The sequence below is a fragment of the Anser cygnoides genome, chromosome 3 (genome assembly GCF_040182565.1).
Source record: "Anser cygnoides isolate HZ-2024a breed goose chromosome 3, Taihu_goose_T2T_genome, whole genome shotgun sequence".
Lineage (NCBI taxonomy): Eukaryota > Metazoa > Chordata > Aves > Anseriformes > Anatidae > Anser > Anser cygnoides.
Genome location: NC_089875.1, coordinates 12,906,340 through 12,926,273, shown reverse-complemented (window position 1 = coordinate 12,926,273; position 19,934 = coordinate 12,906,340). Strand labels below are relative to the sequence as shown.

At 45.0% G+C, this 19,934-nt stretch overlaps 1 protein-coding gene across 18 annotated transcripts in view; it reads left to right on the top strand.

Moving 5' to 3' along the window:
• EHBP1 (EH domain binding protein 1) overlaps positions 1-19,934 on the top strand; it is a 213,389-nt gene that overhangs the window by 26,666 nt on the left and 166,789 nt on the right. For all 18 annotated transcript variants that reach the window (XM_066993468.1, XM_066993466.1, XM_066993473.1 and 15 more), the window contains exons 3-4: positions 2,241-2,298; positions 12,604-12,699. In XM_066993468.1, coding sequence (XP_066849569.1) covers positions 2,241-2,298; positions 12,604-12,699 — 154 coding nt within the window. The remainder of the gene's footprint in view (positions 1-2,240; positions 2,299-12,603; positions 12,700-19,934) is intronic.

The window sequence follows — 19,934 nt, the reverse complement described above, 5'->3', positions numbered from 1 at the left end:
CCGGGGCTGTCAGCAGAAAAATCACTTGCGATGCCAATGCGCACAGGGCGAGATGAAAACGGTGCCTGGAGGGGATGGCAGCGCCTCTGCTTTCACCAGGCCTTCACCTTTGGTTTTTTGGACCAAAGTGCCCTTCCTCTGGGCCCTGGCCAGCGCTGTCCTGTCTCTTCCTGCCCAGGTTGTTGTTGTGGGACGCCTGGGACACGGTCTCATGCTTGGAGAGGGAGTCATCATCGCAGCAGCCACTGGCACTGCAGAAATGGAACTTCTTGTTTTCCCTGCCACCTCTTGCTTTTGGCGTTAGTCTGTGCTCAGAGGAAAGCTCAGGATCGAGTGAGTCAAAGTTGAACTCAATTTGCTTCCTCTAGCAGATTTCTTAAATGGGAATAAGTCAGCTTTGAAGTGTGAAGTGAAACAAGTCCAGGAAAAAATGTTTGTCACAGGCTGGAGGTTTGGGTTGCCTTGCTTCAAGGAGGTCGCTTGGGGACATTTTGTTTTCTGGTGGCCCAGGCACAGCTCCCCCAGAGCTGACGGGGGGAACCCGATGCACCTGATGCACCACCTGAGTGAGAATCTGCCCAAGTGTAACAGGTTGTCCTCGTTTACCAAGTGGGGCTTTATAAGGGAAGCCCCAAGCAGAGCCAACAAACAGGTCAGGTTCCTAAACAAGCCCTAAAAGTGAGCTGACAGAATTTAAAATGGAGCAGGTTATTTCTTTCCTTTTCTCCCAAGCTGGAAAGAAAGAGAAATGTTAACGGAGTAAGGTGCAAATACAGAACAGCAAACAAAAGCCGCTGTCCTAATGTCCTGCACAACAACTGTCCTTTATCTGTGACTGTTCTTCAGGATAACTTCAGTTCTGGGGGGATTCGAATGTGAATCGTAGGTGATCTCTTAGTTTTATTGCAGCCTGCAGAAATGATGAACAGCTCAGTGGGAAAGTATGCGATGTGGTCGCCAGCACCTCAGCAGTGCCTCAGCTGAGCTCTCAGCCTGGTAAACCAGTTGGCTTTTCAGTAGAAAAGAGCTGGCTATGAAGCAGATGTGATCTCCCTGCGATTCCGAGTGCTCGTGTAGATTTTATTTGGATGCATCTTCTCACGAATGCTTTGAGCATGTAATAGCTTCTCTTCTTCTCTGTACCTTACGTTCTCCCCCCCCCCCCCCCCGAGATTTTTTTTAGCAGGTAACAGACTTTGCTGTTGGCTGTAGAAAGGCAGGGATTGTTCCAGCAGCGTCTCAGAAATGACGGTAGCGATTTCGGCCAGGCAGAGTAGCAGCTTTGGCACGTTTTAGTGGAGATGTGAGCTCTGCTCAAAGTCCTTGGCAGCGTTGGGCTTGCTGATGGAAGTTGTGTCATCAGCCAGGAAACGAAGTGGAACAGAGCGTCGGGAGGCTCCGGAAGAGGGGTCGTGGGTCTGGAAGTGGGACCAGAAATGTGGTCACAGGATGGGAAGTGGATCACGGGTCAAAAAAAACTTAAGTCCTTGTCAAAAATTACCCAGAACAACTGTAGAACTAATAGGGCTGTATTAACCAAGACATAAATCTTCAGAAATTTCAAGAGAAAAGAATTTATACTGTAAGTGTTCTGTATTGAGTTTCCATCTACGTTCCTTACAAATGCCACACAAACAATTGCTTGGAGAGCAACGCTGTATTTCAGCATGCTTCTCCTTTTGAGCAGGAGTTGAGGAAGCTCTGATTTATCTGTCTGCAGTCATCCAGGGAGATGTTGAGGAGCGATGCAGTACTTCATTCTCTTGATTTTTGAGGTATTTAAGTAGGAAAAGTAGTCCTCTGGGGATGAAAAAGTGCAACCACCTGTTCGCATTGCTCCTTAGCAGAGTCTTTTCAATCCGCCTGCTTAGAAATTCAAGCTGGGGTTTGCACTGATGTTTATTTTGGGTGCTGGGTTGTTTCAAAGGTGTCTTTAAAGAGGCTGGATTTGCAGAAGTGAAGCGTGGGCTGAATCCTGTTCGCTGCCCTGTGGGGAGATGTCTGCAGGCAAGGAGAGGAGAAGGATGATGTTAGTGTGCTGAATGAAGGACAGCCTTTTTCTATAAATACAACGTTATTTTTCCTGCTAAATGACTGCTTCCAAGAGTACTTTTAGATAAGCTATTTTTAAGAGATAATGTATCCTCTAATGATGTCATTATGTCTGTCTAGTTCTAATATAAACTGTTTTCATATTGATTTTGTTGTAAATGAATCTGTTTCTTCCTTTTCTTCAACAGGCAGCCAGATAAACTCGTGGTGGTTTGGACAAGAAGAAGCCGAAGAAAATCCTCTAAGGTTAGTTAATTGCTCTTTAAGTCCCAGCTCTGGTGACAAGCAGTCTCAGCTCTTGGAGGGACTGGTCTCCTGAGTGTGGGGAGCAGTAGGAGAAATGAGAAATATTTTAATTTTCTTTTTTCCTTTGAACTCGGTTTAGCCGTAAAGCTGAAAATAAGCTGCTGTTGATGTCAACGCTAATTTATGGAAACACTTAAGTCTGATTTCTGCTTCGGTTATTTGTTTAGCACAAGTGTGTCATCAGTTCAATTTCAGTTGTTAATTCCTAGGCAGAATTAGAAAGGAGAATATTTTCCTACTAGAAGTGTCTTAAAGACAATATATGTAGTAAAGAATCTGACACCCATGCAATAGATCAAGTGTAAATAAGAGACTGTTTTACAGCTAGAGAATACTACAAATTGAAAGGAATACAAGCAGGCTCTTTCAGGCCTGTCATATACCTTAGAATTAAATTTTAACATTTTATTCCTACAAACACCGTGAGGAAGCCTGTGCGTTTGTGTCTTGTAGCTAATGACCTGGTAGCCTGAAGAAAGGCAAGTTCAAGTGAAGTCTGTCCAATATTTGGGCACTCATAAAGCTTCTTTTGCATGGGGTTGGGTTTGTTGTGTGCAACAGTCTACAAGCAGAGTAGCCCTCTTTTCTGTGAGCTACCCTGTGCTTTTCTTCCTGCAGCAATGAATCTGCAAGCCTTACAAGACCGCTGTCTCTGTTAAAAGGCGCTTAGTTTGTCTAGACTGCTGGCTTTGACTGCTCTGTCAGCGAGATGCAGTTATCCTGTCTGGAGTCTCCTTTGGGTCTGAGGAGAAGGGGAAGGCGAGACGGGCGGTCTGGTCGTGTGGTTCTGTTTCCATAGAAAATGAAGCTAAAAACACATGTCCTACATTTGCACTGAGATTGGAACAAATGGCAGAGATCTCTAAATGTCTGCGGTGTCTGATATGGCCATGTCTTGTGTGGCATTAAATTATTGACTAATAAGAGTACAGTCTGCTGTTAATCATGGCAGTCAGTTGTCACGGTGCCTGGGGAGGTGGGGAGGATATTTCACATGTACAGCAGGCCGGCAAAGCTTTGTGAATGCTGTTCACATTGGAGGATTTCTTCTGTCAGCTCGCATCCTCTGGTGTAGGGCTGGCCCCGGCTGTCCAGAAGTTGTCAGGTGAGACGTGGGGGAACTTGAATGAGCTGAAGAAAAGAAGTGTCCTAGCCCCTGGGTGGGTTTGTGAGGGTGCTCTGGTCTCCTCCTTCCCCTTGAGCAGCAATGTTTCCATATAGCTCAGCAACACGTGCTCGTTCCCCTGCCCCACAGCAGTTGACTTTTACCCTGGTGAGGCCTGTGGCATGTGGTCTTGTTCAGAACAGGAAGCTTCGGAATAATTCTTTAACGTTTCAGTTAAATAGACATGGTTTAAGCTTGTGTGTGTAACTCAGTGTAATTCTCCCAAGAACCCTGGGACAGGGGAGAGAGGGCTCCCACACTGCAGGAGGTACCGTGACACTTTTAGACACTGAAGAACCTAAATGTTTAGAAAACGTGATACATGTTTTCCTACCCTACTCCGGAGATAGTTATCTATTTTTAAACTGTTACTCTTCTCTTTCCAGACTTCGTTTTCTGATTGTCATGTGTATTTGCTGTATTTTGTCCTTTAACCTGAGATCTAAACTATTCTAAGGTGTCTTTTCTAAAGCCCTGCTGCTGACTGAAGGTGACTGTGCATCAAATGCCTGTTCCAGTGCCTGCATCCAAGCTTCTGCTTTGGGGTATGAAAACCCAAAGGTACTACCCGGTGTGTAAACAAAAGGGTGTGAGCTTAGGCTGGCTCCTTTTCCAAGATAACTGTTCCTGCTTCTGTTCCTGTTCTGGAGCACAGCTGGTCAGACTATCCCTCTTTCATTGGAGGATAAAATAGCTCAAGTTACATTGAAATCATAACATAGGGTATATCTGGCTACTAACTTGTGATGTACATGTCCGTTGTGGCTTTTCTGTTTGTTTCCTTAAATTTCTGTAGAACAGAGAGAAAAGGTAATGTAGAATGGTAAATTCAATATTTACACAACCACCATAACCTGGAAAAGCTGAGTGAAAAGCAGGATATTTGTCCATGAACAATTGGCTTGTTGAGATCTAGGAGATGTTCAGGAACAGCAGGCCTGACAAAGTCCAGCGGAGCTTTGTGAAGTGTTGGGTTTTTGCCCATGCTGTTAAGGGCATGATGCTGTAGGCTCCAGGGGGTAACGTTTCACTGAGCCGAGAGGATTTACCCACGCTAGCTGATCTTTTGGGCTGAGGTCATTTCAGTCAGGCCATGAAATTGTAAGGTGTGTATGTCATCCTGCATCTGTCCTTTCTCTTCCTAACCTGGCAGCGGATGCAACTCTCAGATAAACCGGGAGATTTACCCGAGACTCAGAATCTCTCTCTAATTAATTAATTAATTAATGCCTAGTAATATCCCACAAAGGTGCGTAAAAAGAGGTTGAGTGGCCCTGAGGCCTTGACAGAGGATAGAGTTAATTTTAAAGTTCAGTTGGTTGATACGATTTGAGCTTTTTGGGTCCAAGACTGCAGATCAATAAATGTTCTTGATCTCTTAGTCATCCTGCCAGTAAAATACTTAATTCAACATATTTGTTTCATCTAATTGCTTTCTTGGAAGCAAGTCAAATGAATATTTCCTCTTACTTTATTTTTGACAGACGCTGGGAGCAGAGAGTACATTGTATTAATAATTTTCTGTGTTTTTAAGCTTCTTTGAGGAGGAAAATGGTTGAGATTTTGCTCTAAAAACTTCTTCAGAGGCTGTGATTTCTTTTCTGCATTTTTCTTGTAGTCAGTGACAATGAGGGATGTCCCTACCAGATCAGTACCAGACTTGCAGAATGCCTGAGGTTGGAGGGGACCTCTGGAGGTGCCTTGTCCACCAGCAGGGCCACCTACAGCTGCCTGCCCAGGACCAAGTCCAGACAGCTTTTGAAGATCTTCAAGGTTGAATACTCCACATCTCTGGGCATCCCATGCCAGTGCGCCATCACCCACACAGTGCAGGAGTGCTGCAAGATGGTCGGGGAATCTCCTGTGCTCCAGTCTGTGCCTCTTGTCCTGGCACTGGGCACCGCTGAGGGGAGCCCGGCTCCGGCTCTTCTCTCTCCCTTCAAGGTCCCCCTGGGCCTTCAGTTCTGGAGGCTGAGCCGGGACTGTTCAGTTTCTCCTCTTCCAAGAGATGCCCTAGTTTCTTGAATCACCTTTGCGGCCCTTGGCTGGACTCTACGAGTCTTTTAATTATTTAAAAATTAAATCACGGGTGGGCTTGCAACAGCTTTTCAGAGCTCTCCTGTACCTTCTTCAACATCCAGGGTTTAGGCAAGGTGGAATCTCTGGCAGGGGTTGTCGCACTGGCCTGTTACACCCTGCTGCTTAGGCCCTGGGTTTTTGGACTTGCCCTTGTTTTGAGCAGGGGAGGAATGTCTTTGTTCTAGCATAGAACAAGGAAAAATATGTTGTAAATATGTTTATTTCATTCAGATGCTCTTGCATTTCCAGGCTTTGAACTAAGAAATTTCAGTTTGGAAAGGTGCTGCCGTGCTGTCAAGGAAGCACTTTGTGCTGTTCCTGTGAACGCAAGCAGGCTTGTGGTGGAATTAGGCACTTGTGAAGAATCAAATTTACACTTGCTTCTGAGAGCCTGACAGAATTATTCTTCAAAGATCCTTTCAGTATCAAAGCTGAGAGAAGGTGCCTGTCCTGTGATTCCAGTGTTTCTGCTGCAGGTTTCTCGAAAGCTGTTTAAATAGGGAGGAGAAACAACGCTGGGAACGGGGAAAGGACTTGAACAGTAAGAGCGGAGCCAAGAGAAGGAGAGGGGTGGGAACTAAAAGGGCCTATATGTAGGGAGTAGAAAGGATCCCTTGTTGTCAGCAAGAGCTGTCTGCCTGGCTTTCCGAGGACATGCCATCAGTAAAGCAGCCGTTGGGCCACCAGTGTTGCTGTCCTTGGCAATCTGTTGCCTTTTCTGGCTGCTTCATTGCCAGGTGCCAACCCTTACTCTCAGCTTCTCGGTCCGGCGTTACAAAGGCACGTTGTGACTCGGACGTGCTGCTGAGTGCCTGGGGCCAGCACAGTGCAGTAATGGCACCCCTGGGCCTTCGGGGTTCATTAGTAAATTAGGGAAGTTAGGTAGGATTGCAGACGCAAGCAGTCAAAACTAGGTTGAGTCACCCTTGTGGTTGGTGCGTGCTCTTAGGTGTATGATATAGCCTTTAATAAGGCAACTCTGAACTGTTTTTCTACAGCATCGCCTCCTCATTAAGCCAGCGCTTAGGGAGAACGGCGACCGAGCAGCGAGTGAAACTGCTTGCTTGGTAAGGAAGTCGGAGGGTGTTTGTCGAAGGAGTTGGAGGACATGAACAGAAGAGGCTGCCTCTCTGGTATGCGGGAAAATGCTGCCGTGGGGAATTTGGGTTTGTCGCATCCTCAGCTGCAGAGCTCCTGGCTGAGGCTAGGTAGAATATTACAGCCAGATTGGAGGTGGTTTTCCATCTGCTGGATTTCTAGGACACGGCAGCTGGCTTGCAGTGGTGTTGAGCAGCCATCGTTGCAGTTGAAGTGAAAAACATATGCTCTGGAAAACAAAACAGGTTGTTTCATGCTTAGTCCCTATAAAGTAAGGCCGCAGTTGATCTAAGCAGACCATGAAAATTAATGGAAACTGGCTATTCTTCCTTTGCTTGTAAATTGTAACACCCTCCTGTTCTCCAGGGATCCCCTAAAATGAAACTTTGGTGACGTTTGGAGGTGCAGTGACTAAAAGGGATGGATGTCCTAGAAAAAAAAACTTGAGAAAAATAACTGCATTCAGTTTTCTGTATAGGTGAGGCCAGAAACTGCATGAAAAGAAGGGGAGATTGACGTGCTGCTGCTTAACCGAGCATCATCTGTGCTGGGCAGTGAAGAAGGCAAGGTTTGGTGAAAGAGACGGCATGAATCATGTATTTAAGGGATGTGTCAAGAATGTGCCTGAGTCAAATGAAGCTTGAGCAGCTAGCCCAGTGTTAGCAAAGTGGCTTTCTGCAGACTGGTTTTTGTTCATTTTCCAAACGTAGCAGTCATGTAGCTTTTTAGCAGCAATATGTAGAAGTGTAGTAACGTTTGTGAGATGTGCACGTTGATGAATTGAAGATATTTGTGGGAAGGCGTGCTCGTGGAAATGCGTGGGAAGGTCTGCTCGTGTCCCCTCCCACTTCTAATGGAGACCAACAGCAGTGGGTTACATGAAAGCCTTCTGGTGTTTGCAGGGCTTTAAACTTTCTTCTTTGGCACGTGCTTGGCTTTTTGGACTGCATCCCGAGGGCGGGATTGGGACGGGAGTGTTGTTCTGGTAGCCAGCCCCTTTAACTGGAGGGCCGAGCACAGCGATTTCAAGATGATCATGGGATGCGGGTTGTGGCACGGCCTTTAATTTGCCTCTTCCCTTTGTGATGCTGAGCTGTGGTACGAAAGAAGACCGGATCACTCGTAGGCTGCCTGTTGAGGTTCCCTTTGGTGTGGGAACGGATCCGGCAGCTTTTTCCGGTCCGTCCCTTTCACAGCGGGCCTGCTGGCAGCAGGATGGGGCTGACCTCGTGGGGCTCGCCCCACGGAGCAAATCGCAGCAAGGTGCTCTGCTGGCAGTGAGGCACGGGATGAAGGGCCTGGCTGGTCAGTTCCTCCTCTTTCAGTGAAGTAGTCAGGAAAATTTTTTCCTCTTCTTAAGTGTTGTGCCTGGATAATGCTGAAGAAGAGGGACTGCCTTACAAGCTGAGCTGCCCGAAGTACTACTAGAGCCAGCTCCTATGTGGCTCTTACATCTTAGCCTGCCACAGAGACAAGTAGAAGAGGTGTTTTTTACCTTGTATTTCTTTTTTTCTTTTCCTCCTGTACTGATCTTAGGCAATTGGCAAAAAATTTTATCAGGGAAGGAAAAGTAAGAGCTTACTGACCTGCGGTAAAGCCCCTCCTGGAACTCCAGGTGAGGAGCAATGGTAGGTCTGGTTCTGACGTTAGCTTCTAAACAACAATACGGAGGGCTTGACCATAGGAACATATTTTTCATTCATACATATAAACTATTCCAGAATTCACAGCAGGTTAAAATACTGTGGTCAGCCCTAGGACCGCACAGGGGTCTCACAGTATAGGCTTTTGTGATTACTTAACATTTTGCCTGTGAAAGGTCAGGAAATAAATTTTGTAAAGATGGAAAACTGTGCTCAGCAGTGAGCAGAGGGGATTGTGACATCAGTGGCATATGTGCCAGGTCATGAAATCCCCTACACGTGGCAGCTGGGGAAGTAATCTCCACAACATTAGCCCACTTGCCTGCCTCTGCCTTATCTTCCTCCTGGTGAAGTGATGAGCAGCTGCTGGTGGTATTCATTAACTTCGTGTTTGAAACCAAAGTCCTTGATTGGGACTGACTTCCCTTTTATCTCTTTCATTTAGATTTAAAAGATTGTTCTGTTTGCGGTTTTAATCTCAACATCCGAGCAGTGACTATAAGGAAGGATTAGCTTCAGTCTCATGAGTTTTTTTCAGGAATTGACTAACAATTTCTGATAGGGGGTTGGTGGATTTCGGTATGTTGTTTTTGCTGTCTCCCCCTTCCTCCTCGTAAGGTGACACTGAATATACACTTACTTATTTTACAGAGAATTGATAATAGCTAGCTTTTAGATTTAGCACTCTGCTCCAAAACAACATTTATGACAATACCTGGCTTGTACCAAGTTTCATGGAAATGGACAGCTTTGCAAGACACAAGTACAACGTCGTCATCTTTTCTGGGACCTGTGCTAATTGCTGTTGGCCAGGTTTGCCTGCCAAGAGCAGGAAATGGTTTCTTATGGTCAAGGTCAGCCCCTGGTGGGTAATTTTAAGGGAGGGTGATATAGTAAAGGCAAACTTCACGTGAACTGTTCTCAGTTTCCTTTGTCTGGTCAGCGTATATCCGTATAAGGAACTACCTAGAGCTCCTTCGGTCTTCTAGAACGTTTTACTTTCTGGTACAGTTGTTTCAGCAGTGCAGGGAAATGCTGCTTTTACATTCAACTCCACTCTGTGCTCCCCAGAAGAAACCACTGGAGAGCAAAAGTTGAGTTTGTCTAACCTGTGGAGGGGGTGAGAGTGGTGTTTGATGCTCTGCTGTTCCACACAACTGGAGAGTGCAGGCTTACCAAGAGTGGAGTGACTGTACCTTGCTGATAATGGCTTAGGTGTTACTAAATGTTGAGAGCTTGCACAAGTGCCAGAGCGTTTTCTTGAATGGTTCTGGAAATTATTGACTGCTTGAGAGCAGATTGAGTATGCAAGAGTGCCAGTAGTTTTGTGCGTAAGCCCTTTGGTGTGTTGTCTGTGCATTATCCACTTTCAGAGGAGCATTGGACATATTGCTTATCTGGCCCTGGAAGTTGCTAAATTCAATCTATTTTTAAAGATTCTTCCCTTCCTGTTGGAATCAGAGGCTAAAACCACAGAGGCGTCAAGTTTATCTTGCCAGCTCAAACAGAGCGGGACAGTTGTGATGTTCCCGGCAGCACGGATGAGGAGATTGAGGAGCAAGCCATCTGGATTGTAACCGTCGTCATTTTAGAGAGAGAGCTGGGGAAAGATCTCAAAACTGGGCAGACCAAAGTGCCCGTGGCAGTCTGTAGGATCACCTTCAGGTCCTGTTTTAAACAGCTTTATCCCTCAACAGTCATCCGCTCAGTGCCAGAATGACGCGGTAGGATGTCAGTCACAGTCCGAGCCTATTTATAGGGTATTTCAGCAACCCCTCCCATAGCTCCAGTTTCCTTGTTTAAAACCAGCTTTCACACAACAACTTTTCCTCTCCTTTTCCAGTGGCAGAAGAAGGGAGTAGTTGCTTTTCACCTGGCACACAGCAGAGCATTTCTGCTCCTCTGTCCAGGCCATGGCTTTTGTCCCTCGGGGTTTGGAGCCGTGGCTGGAGAGGGGAGCACCTGAGGTGCTCCTGTCTGACCACTTCTGCTTCCTTGGCTTCAGACACGTGATGAGAGGAAATTGCATTGGGATAACGCTTGCCATGTTAATTTTTAAGTTATTGTTGAGCTCTTAGCACTTCTGCTGGGGTTCTCCCCTTTTTTTTTCTTTTTTTCCCTTTCCCCTTCCTGACAACCTAGATGTAGTTTTGATGTTACCTTTCTCTGTCATGCTGTTCGTGTGGCACAGTATTTCTTTTTCAAAGCCAAAGGAGGGTTTAATAACATTCAGCTGATCACAGAACAGCTTTGCTCTAAAGGCTCATTAGCTAGGGCTTGTCTCTTGGTTGTTGCTTTTGGTGACACGCTTGTCACAGTGACAGAAAAAGCATATATATATATCTGTGTGTGTGTGTATCATCTGTTTCTAGCTCTCCTGGTGGGAGGCAGTGCTGGGAAAGCTCTTGAACTAAAGCTTTGCGTGCACCAGTGAGTGCTCATTTTCTAGTTTTTTTTTTTATAAACATGGTTCTCAGCTGAGCAGGCTGTCCATGCCTGGACCTTGGGCATCAAAAGTTTGGTGTGTGTCAGTGTCAGCCACAGCTATTATAAAAGGACAGCTTCCAGAGGTGCCGTGAGTCCCCAGCAGTTTTGTGAAAACTACTGTGCTCTGTCCTGCTGCTTGTAAAGCAACTTTTTCTTGTAAGATGCACTTGCGGGGTAAAGCTATGAATGGCGTAGTTTGCTCATTTATTCCAAAGCTCACCCAGGCTTGGCTAAGAATGATGATATTGGATTGAAATTCATGGGATTAAAATTCTAGGAATTGGGTTCTCAGGTTGCTGCTTTTTCCCTTCTTTCTTCAGATGCCCCAGGTCCTGTTATTTAAATTTATTCTGCAAGCACAAAGCATAGAAACTCGCCAAAATTTCTGCCTAATTCTGAAAATTGGGATTTGTAGGAGCTGGGCTTTTAAGCAGAACACCAAAGGTGGCGAAAATCTGCGATAAATCACAAGAGAGCTAGCAAAGTTCAGCCTCACGTCTCTGTCCAGCTCCTCTGCCTCTCCTTCATCCCTCCGCTCCTCACCCGCGGTGCGCTGATGCTGCGGGCTCTGGTGATGCCCAGCTGAGTGCAGGAGGGCTCATGGCAGCAGGTGTGTGCTGTGGGAAACCAGCATTGAGTACCTGCTGCTCACAGCACACAGCAGTGGAGAAGAACTTCCTTTAGGTGCCTGAATAGGGCTGCCTCACACCTTTCCTTCCCACCTTGATGTAGCAAGCTCGTGTTTAAAGTTGCCCAGATAAAACCTTAGGGTACCCGAGAACCTGAGGGGCAAGCTCTGCTAACCTTTTACCAGCAAACAGGGGGTTGTAATCTGAAGATCTGAGTGTTGAAAGGAGTATAAAACTAATGAGCAGTGATGCACTAGTGTTTTTTGTTTTTTTTTTTAAAAAAAGTCTGGTTAATTGGCTTCAGAGCAGTAGTGATATTGTTCATTCTTTCCTAATGAAACTTGAACAGACCTTTAATAACGCCCTGGCTGCTCAGCAGTCACTTGTGCATCAGCAGCCATCCCTCTTGTGTTTTACAGCATCACAGAAGGGATTAAGTTAAGCTTGGGAAAAAAAAAAAAGGATACTTGCTCTGAAACAGAAATACTTGCACCTGGCATTTTTCAGGACCAGCTGTTAAAATTTCAGCATCAATCAGGCATCAACCCAAACTGAAGCTCAAAGCTAAGCAAGTTCTCAGTCTATTTTGCTATGTTTTTAAATGATCCTTCCAGGTGTAGGTACCCCAGCATATTAATTCTTAAGGATTTCCATGTTGTAGTAGCATGTAATCTGTGTTATAAACCGTTGTTTGGTGTTTTCTCAAAAGTCTCTTTTGGCTCTAAGTCTAAAGATGGCCATGCCTTGCACTGTGTGCTGCACTCATCATATTTTCTTTAAATAAAACGTTCCCTCATCTGGGTAAAACCAAAATAAAGCTCAACTTGTTACAGAAGCTCTGTCCTTACAGACTTGATTTTCTGCAAGACTTTGAGCGTCCTGCTGTGTACTTAAAGACCAGAGCTTAGGACCTTGTAAGGAACAGCTTCAGTTCACTGGAAAAACTCTTGCTAGTGGTTTGGGTTTCCTTGCTTATCATTCTTAATGATGTCCTTTACAGTTTTCTGTGGAGTCATATGTTTAAGAGAGCTGCTTTTTTGGAATTGGTGACTTGTTAGCTCTGTCTGCACGTGCTGGGTCCCGTGGTAGTCGAGTCAGCACTTCTATAATGGGTTTAAGACAACTGTTCCTTTTCTTTCTGTAGGCTCATAGCTGGCAGCCCGGAATCAAAAACCCGTACCGTGGAGTGGTCGTATGGCCTGTTCCTGAAAATGTTGAAATTACTGTGACGCTTTTTAAGGTATGTTTTTGAAGCATCATCTTTCCTATTTCATAAGCAACTTTAAAAAAAAAATCATATTGGAAATATCATCTTATGTTCACAAAGGCCTAATGTTTGTGAGTTTAAGTCGTTAACTGCACAACCTTAGGTCCACAGCTTAAATCCAGGAGAGAAGGATGGTCTGTGCCCTGCCAAAGCTTGCTTTTGCAGTTTAGTTAACACATTAAATTATCCCATTGAGCTGCTTACAGCTAGTCGTTGGCACTGACTTTAGTACGTGTGTGAGTATGCACGTAGTACGTGTGCAAGTGCTTGGGAAAGGTTTAGTCTGGTTGGTTTTCTTTAAATACTATAAGCCAGAAGTCATCAAAGCACAAGCATTTCTAGACTTCCTTGTTCAGCTGCAGTGCAGTGACCCTATTTCTTACGCCCTTGATTAGGGAACAGGATCCAGCTTCAAATTTCACAGTATTTGGTATGTCACACAAACGTCGCACTACTTACCTTAGCTCAATCTTAAGAGTGGATTCGGAGTATTTGAGCAGTAAAGGGAATTTCAGGTTTTGCAGGGGATGTTTTTAAGGGGCTGCATTTGTTCTATTAAAAAAAAAAAAAGTTTGTGGCTGCAAAGCAATGAGAGAAATTGGTTGTTATGCTAGAATTTAATTCCCAAATATTGTTGGACAGAGTCCTTTCTGCATAAAGAAAAAATGCAGCTTTGGATGTGTGACAGCACAGGAGGTTGCCCAGGAGGCAGAGGGTTTTCTTCTGGGATTTTCATTCTGTTAGCTCTTTCTCATTCTTTTATCTAGTGTCTCCAGCTACATTTTGGCTGTCCTCATTTATAATTTAGAGTTTAGGGCAGCAGTAACATTTTTTTCCAATTAGTAGTATTCATATGTCTGGTCTGGGGACTTCATCCCTGAAAAACTACTTAGAGGTAGCTTCTAGTTAGTCACTAAATTCACAAATGTGAATTTATTACTTGGTTCATTAAGCTTAAAAGGGCGGGGGGGTTCTCTCCTATATGTTTTTTTGTCCTTGCACGGCCAATGAAAAGAAATTTCCTGGGCTGCTGGTGACGCTATCATAAATTTGTCTCTCTTTGTAGCAGACGCATAGTCTTCAGCTGAGGTTCAAAAGTTCACTAGCAAAAATTGTTTGCCTTTGCATGCTTCAAGGGCCTCTGCTTGGATTAAGATGTTTAAGACCATTAAGTGACCACGCTGCGTGTCTGTATAAGCTGAATATGGTTATGTAATGCGTTAGACGTTACTTAATATTTTTAACATGTAAAGTGAAGCAGAAATGTACACAATTATTGAACGTGTGTGCAATAACGTGTTACGTGAAGAGTTGGACCTGAAGTTTCATTTGAGTGCAGTGGGGTGATGCAGTGGCTGTGCAATACAAGCGTCTCCCACCCTTCTGCGGTCCCACGCTGCCTTTTCATTCCTAGCTGTGGTGCTGAAGGGCTGCATGTTGTAGTGCGAGGCTGGCAGCAGGCAGCGAGGGGAGGGAAGGAGCCAGTGTCAGGTGTTACTACAGCCTGAACTTGCCCTGCGCTGTGCCTCTCCAGACAGAGCTGTTTGCTGGACATCCTCCCCTCCTGCTCTCCCCAGAAACGAGTCTGTCTCTGTCCTGTCCATCACAAAGGTTGGTCTGGGAGGAGAGGAAGGAGTGTGAGAAACCCCAGAGGCTTTGTGTGCTGGTAACGGTACGCACCGAGGGGAACGAGCACAAGTTTTGCTTGATCTCAATACTTTGATTATAAAAGAAGTGCCATAGTCTTAGGCAGCTCTTGCATAAGTCTGCTCTAAAAGCTCCTCAGGCTCCTCCAGCGAGAGTGCCTGGAAGTGCCCCAACCCCCTTTTTCTCTCTGCGAGGAGACACAGGTGTGTTACAGAGCAGAGCCTCTTGAGCAGGCTGGGTAACGCACCAGAAGCACTTATCTCTGTGGGCACAGCAGCCTGCCTGGATGAATGGCCACGAGCGAGGAATGACTGCAGGCAGCGTGGTGTCAGCACGGCTTATGCTGCGGCCGCTTGGCTCAGCGCTACCACAGCACTTGGGCTCTAGTGTGGGCTCTGTCCTCACACCTGGAGAGCTGCTCTTTGTGCAGCTGGTATGTTCTGGGCAAAGACAGTCAAAAGGAAATAGCTATTTTCTGCAGGGTTGATGGATTGGCTGGCCAGTGCTGGAGGAGTGCAAAGAGAAGCATGTAATAGCAGACTGCAGCAGCTGTTTTGGGAGCTGACTTCCAAGCCAGGTATTTATATCGTTTCCTCCTCTGGAAGGGGGGAGGCTAAAAGGAACAGGAAAGCTCAGGAAAAGAGGTGGCTCACTTTGCAGTTCTGTAAAAGCCCCTTCAGGAGCCACTTCCCTGTGAAGAAGAGTGAGTGCTGAACATTTATCACTTCGCAATAACTGCACTTAACATGGTCTTGTTGTTTAACAAGCAGTGGCTGTCCCCTTTCGCTACAGCCTGAGAAGCTAAGGCAAGCTGCTGGCTCCACGTCCAGGCTGGCAGAGCCTCCTGATGGGAGCAGGTTGCTCCGACAGAGCTTTGTAGCAATCACAGATAACAAATTAGTGCAGTGGTGCTGTTTGAAATGGAAGTGCAGGGACGGGAAAGAGCAGACTCCAAAATAGACAGCTACGTGTTTGGGGAAATGATTCACACAGTAGTGGCTGTGCATTTGTAAGTGGCTGTTGAAACGTGTTGCTGGTGGGATTAGGAGATAAGTTGAGGTTTCAAGTGCTGATGAGAATGTTAAGAATATCCTCTTCAGTAGTCACCTGTGGACACTTGAGAGCTGGCTAGTGAAGCAGTTGTGATGGGTCAGCAGACAAGATACTTGGCATTATCTGCACATCCCTATTTTGGGTGTTAGCTTGTTGCCAACCATGTATCTGTAATTCAAGCAGAGCAAGTATTGAAGAGACAATAACCTTCATTTTGAAAATTTTCACTTCAAATAAATAAACTTTTTCTTTTCCCTTAAGTTTGGATCTCTGGTAAAACTTTAGAATGCTCTGGAGTCATGTAGGGAAAAAGCATCAAATGGATATACTGATTCAGCCTCCCCTAGCTAGCTCTAGCTCCTGTCCAGCCAGCCAGCTGAAGTGCTAATTACATAAAAAATTCCATTTGTTCTGAAAATGTCCCTGCTTTCTCTGCTGCGCTGTACGTTGCTGTTTGGTTATGCCTTGGATTTCCCAACCAAAATGGGAAGAAAGAGGCACTGTTAAAGAACAAACCTATTGTGCATTTTAAGTCTGTGATTTGTAGTGCTTTCATAGAAAGATCCCCAAATGCCAGAAAAGCGCACTGAATTCACATTTTTCATTGTTGCCATGGTAGCACTCCAGAAGTTCATTTTTAGAGTCCCTGCATAAACAAGGTTTAACTGTCATATGTGAAACCATGTATATTTGCTTGTGTTCTTATGTACAAACACGCACCTATATTACCTTAGAGAGATTTTAAATGAGATTTTTTTTCTGCCTCAGGTGAGGCCAATGCTCTTAGCAAAGCCAAGTGAATGTCGATTGCACCATGAAGATTTAAATTGCAAGGTCATTATTTTCTAGCTTAAAAGCCAAGGAGCTTCCAAAGCTAATATGTTTGTTCATTGAGAGGAAGCGTGGACTTTGCTTCACTGGGTTACAAAAAGCACTCGTTCTGTCAGTAATACACATGGTTTGTCCCACCAGTGCGCTGTTGCAACAGCAGGGAAGATCACCAGCTCTTCGTTTCAAAGTTGGGAAGAAAGACACTTTAAAAGGCAGAGTAAAATAAGAATAAAATAGACGTCGAAAGGAGACTTGTAGTGGTTGAAAGTATTCCCATCCCCACATATGTCTCTGGATAAATCACATGGGAGGTTAGTAGATGAGGTTAGCAGTGCCAGGTAATCCAGAGATGCCAGCCCCATCCCACAGTGGTGGAGCTGTTGTCAGCTTCTGGGCTGTTCCTGAAATCCCACCTTTCCCCAGCAATCTGAAGGGGGTGGTGTGTGTCGTGTGGCTCGCAGTCCTCGAGGAGTTTGCTGTACAGATCACCTCCTGCAGTTTTGGGGGGCCGTGGGGCAGCTGGAAGAGGGAAAAGTAGGTTCACTGAGGCAGAAGGGCAAATGTGTTGGGGGAAATTCTGTAACTTTGGCTTTGTTTGAGGCTGAATATATATATATATATATATGTAGAGAGAAACTTAAGTTTATAACTTCAGATATTAAAAAATAAGGACAGCTGACTAGTATGCTTGTCATCAGTTATTTTCAGAAACAAGCAGTAATGCATGTGATATATTTTGTTTGTGAAACACCCTAGTATTTTCTACTCCGAGATTAACAGGCAGCCCACTAGCTTTCTACAGATCTAGATGTCCCGTAGTACCACACAGGACAGTCATTTTTCAGCTGACACGTGGTACATAGTTCCTTTGTCATAATCAAAATCTAACTGAAAAAGCTGCTTCTCCTCCTTGGTGGCTTTTTTCCATCAAGTTGATAGATTTGTTATACATCACACTCAAAGTCACGTAATTTACCTTGCTATAAACTAATGCCTTTATTTCACTAGCATTACCTTCCAATGTAGCCAGTCTTTCTTAAGAGAAAAAAGCCTTCCGTAACACCATTCGCTAGAAGTGAAGAGTGAAGCCCTGGTTCAGAAGATACTTGTTTCTGCTCAGGAGAGAGCAGTGGTTTCACCTGACTCCTGGGAGGTTAATCCATAAGAGAAGAAACAGCCACATAGACAAGATAAGATGTTGTGTATCAGGTATAAAAGTCATAAGCCTCAGGGATGTGAGAAATGCAAAATTCCATTTGCTTACTAAATTTAATACCGGGGTTAGTGTGGGCACTAACTGTAAAACTGGAGTTAAAAGAAAAAGTCAACCTTGTTGTCTTTCTAGTCCAGAGGCTGTACAGGCAAGTGTGAGCTTGGAGTAGCAATGCACAGGGACAGGTCTGTTTGGTGCTCGCTGCCTTCTGGAAGCTCAGCTGAACAGGAGCTGACCAGAGCTGTGTGTGATGTTTCTAGACTAATCGGGCCTCTGCAAACAACATTGGAAGTGACAAGAATTGGGTCAAATTTTGAGGCTTCTGCAGCTTCAAACAGCCAACTACAACCACTGAAGACAGATGTTGGAGTACCCAGAGCATCTGCTGGAGGTTACTGGCAGAGGAAGATCAAACCCCGTCATCGCTTGATCTGATTCAGCATGACAGGCCTTAAGTCCTTTTATTCCCCCAGAAGAAAGACCGAAGATTAAGGCTGGTATGAAGTGATATAATTGAAAGACAAGCTTCAAAAGCCAGGAAAGCTTAGGGAGGAGGCATGGGGAAGGACGGAGGAATGCAGCAGATGCTAACAGTCTGAAGATTTTCCCCACCTGCTCTGGCTGCTGCTCAGGAGGAGCAGCAGTCCCTTGTTTGCCAGTACCTTTCTTTCATTTCTGTTATGAGAGAAGCAGCAATAACTGTGAAGATAACTTTTAAACTATTACTGGAGATGGGTAAACTTCGCTCAGTCTTCTGAAACCACTTCCCACCCTGTAGAAAGCATCTCCTCGGCAAAGCCCCTTGAAGAATGGGCTGGTGATGACCTGGTAAAAACCAGGAAAAATGGGATGCACAGGTGTCTCGTTGCTTTCCTTTTGCCCTAGCACAGAAGGACTGGCTGTTTTATGGCAGTTGGCGCGTGGATGGGCAGAATAGAGGTGCAGAAAGAGGCTGATGGGTGGGAATGCAGAGGAAGGTTTCTGGGATTGAGTTGAGGGTCAGCGTACCTCTAGGAAGGTAGTTGAGAGTTCCCAGGTAAGCACGATATGGCTAGGCTTCAGCTGGTGGACCCAAATGCTCCACTGACTTTGAGAAGGGAGTGGGGAACATGGTTGTCTGAGGATATCTAATGGGTATCTCACTGTAGGAGAGCTGTAAGGTGATCTTCTCTCCTTTGCACAGTTCCCTACTCTTGGTTTCCCACCAAAGCATCTCTTTTGAGCGCTAAGATCATCTGCTTGCCAGAGCGAAGAAAAAGGAAGGGCTGAGGGGGAAGAAGGCTCCAAAACTTAGTTGAAGATGCCAAAAAAGAGCATCATACTGAGAGGTTAATGTGTGTGGAAAGAAAAACAAGAAAATGAGCCCCATTTCTTGATACTGAGAATGGTGATTTAAAAAAATAATGATATTGAGAAGAAATGGCGAGTCTTCTAATCCATTCACCCAAATACAGTTTTCAATTCGAGGTAAAAGTGCAATAAATCTTGGATGGAGTGTAGCTGTGCTTCTGCAAGAGATTGTTAGAGAACTATCCATTTGGCTCTTGCCTCCTCGTGCTCCTTCTGTGTTAGTAAGGTAGCGATGGTATTGAGGCAGTTTCAGCCTGAGAAGAATATTACACTGTTTGTTCCTTGAGCTTTTTAGGTGATTTTCATTAGCATTTGCTTTCAGGAGGGAGCAGGGGAGTGAGGTCTGTCTGTAACTCTTGTCATCAGGTGTTTCCAGCTGCACGTTTTCAGTGATGAGCTGCATCTGCTTGCAGGTGAGGTGGGGTTTTGTGTGCTGTGTTATGTGGGAGGACTTTCACATGGTGAAAACTTGAAAGGCTGTAATAGTTGTTACTACTAGGGTGATTCTTCGCACAGCAGTGCTATTTTTCCTAGGAAGTAGTCAGCTGTACAGCCCTCAAATGATAGTTTGCTGCATTCATCACTTGAGTTTTGTGTGGGAACTGCATATAGAGTTAGGGGTTAGCCCTGCAATAATGAGGGAAGTACGTGCTGTTATCCTTTTTACTGGTATTTACCCCCTGCAAATCCAAAATAAGCCAAAGAATTAGGCAGATTTATAAAGGCATCGTTTTTATAGAGGCCACACATGGAAGTGTTAGCCCAAAGGGTGGAATGGTGGTTGCAACAGAAACTATTGTAGGGTTAATTATAGTCATATCTGCTAATGCTAACCACATAATCGAGTTGTAAATTAGCTAGAAATAGGACAATGTGTGCTGCTCCCTGGATTTCTCCTAAAAGCATTTTAGTGAGAAGAGTGAAGCTGCTTACTTGTCTATTGCAACTAAATGCCAAGGCTGATCTGTATAAGCTTATTTGGGGCTTTATGTTTCTGAGTCATTTTAAGACTAACAAGAAATGTGGCTCTTTAATAACAAAGAACATATTTATGTTTAAATCTGAAATACCTTACACGTACACAAAGTGTCCAAGTCTTAGCATGCTTCATGCC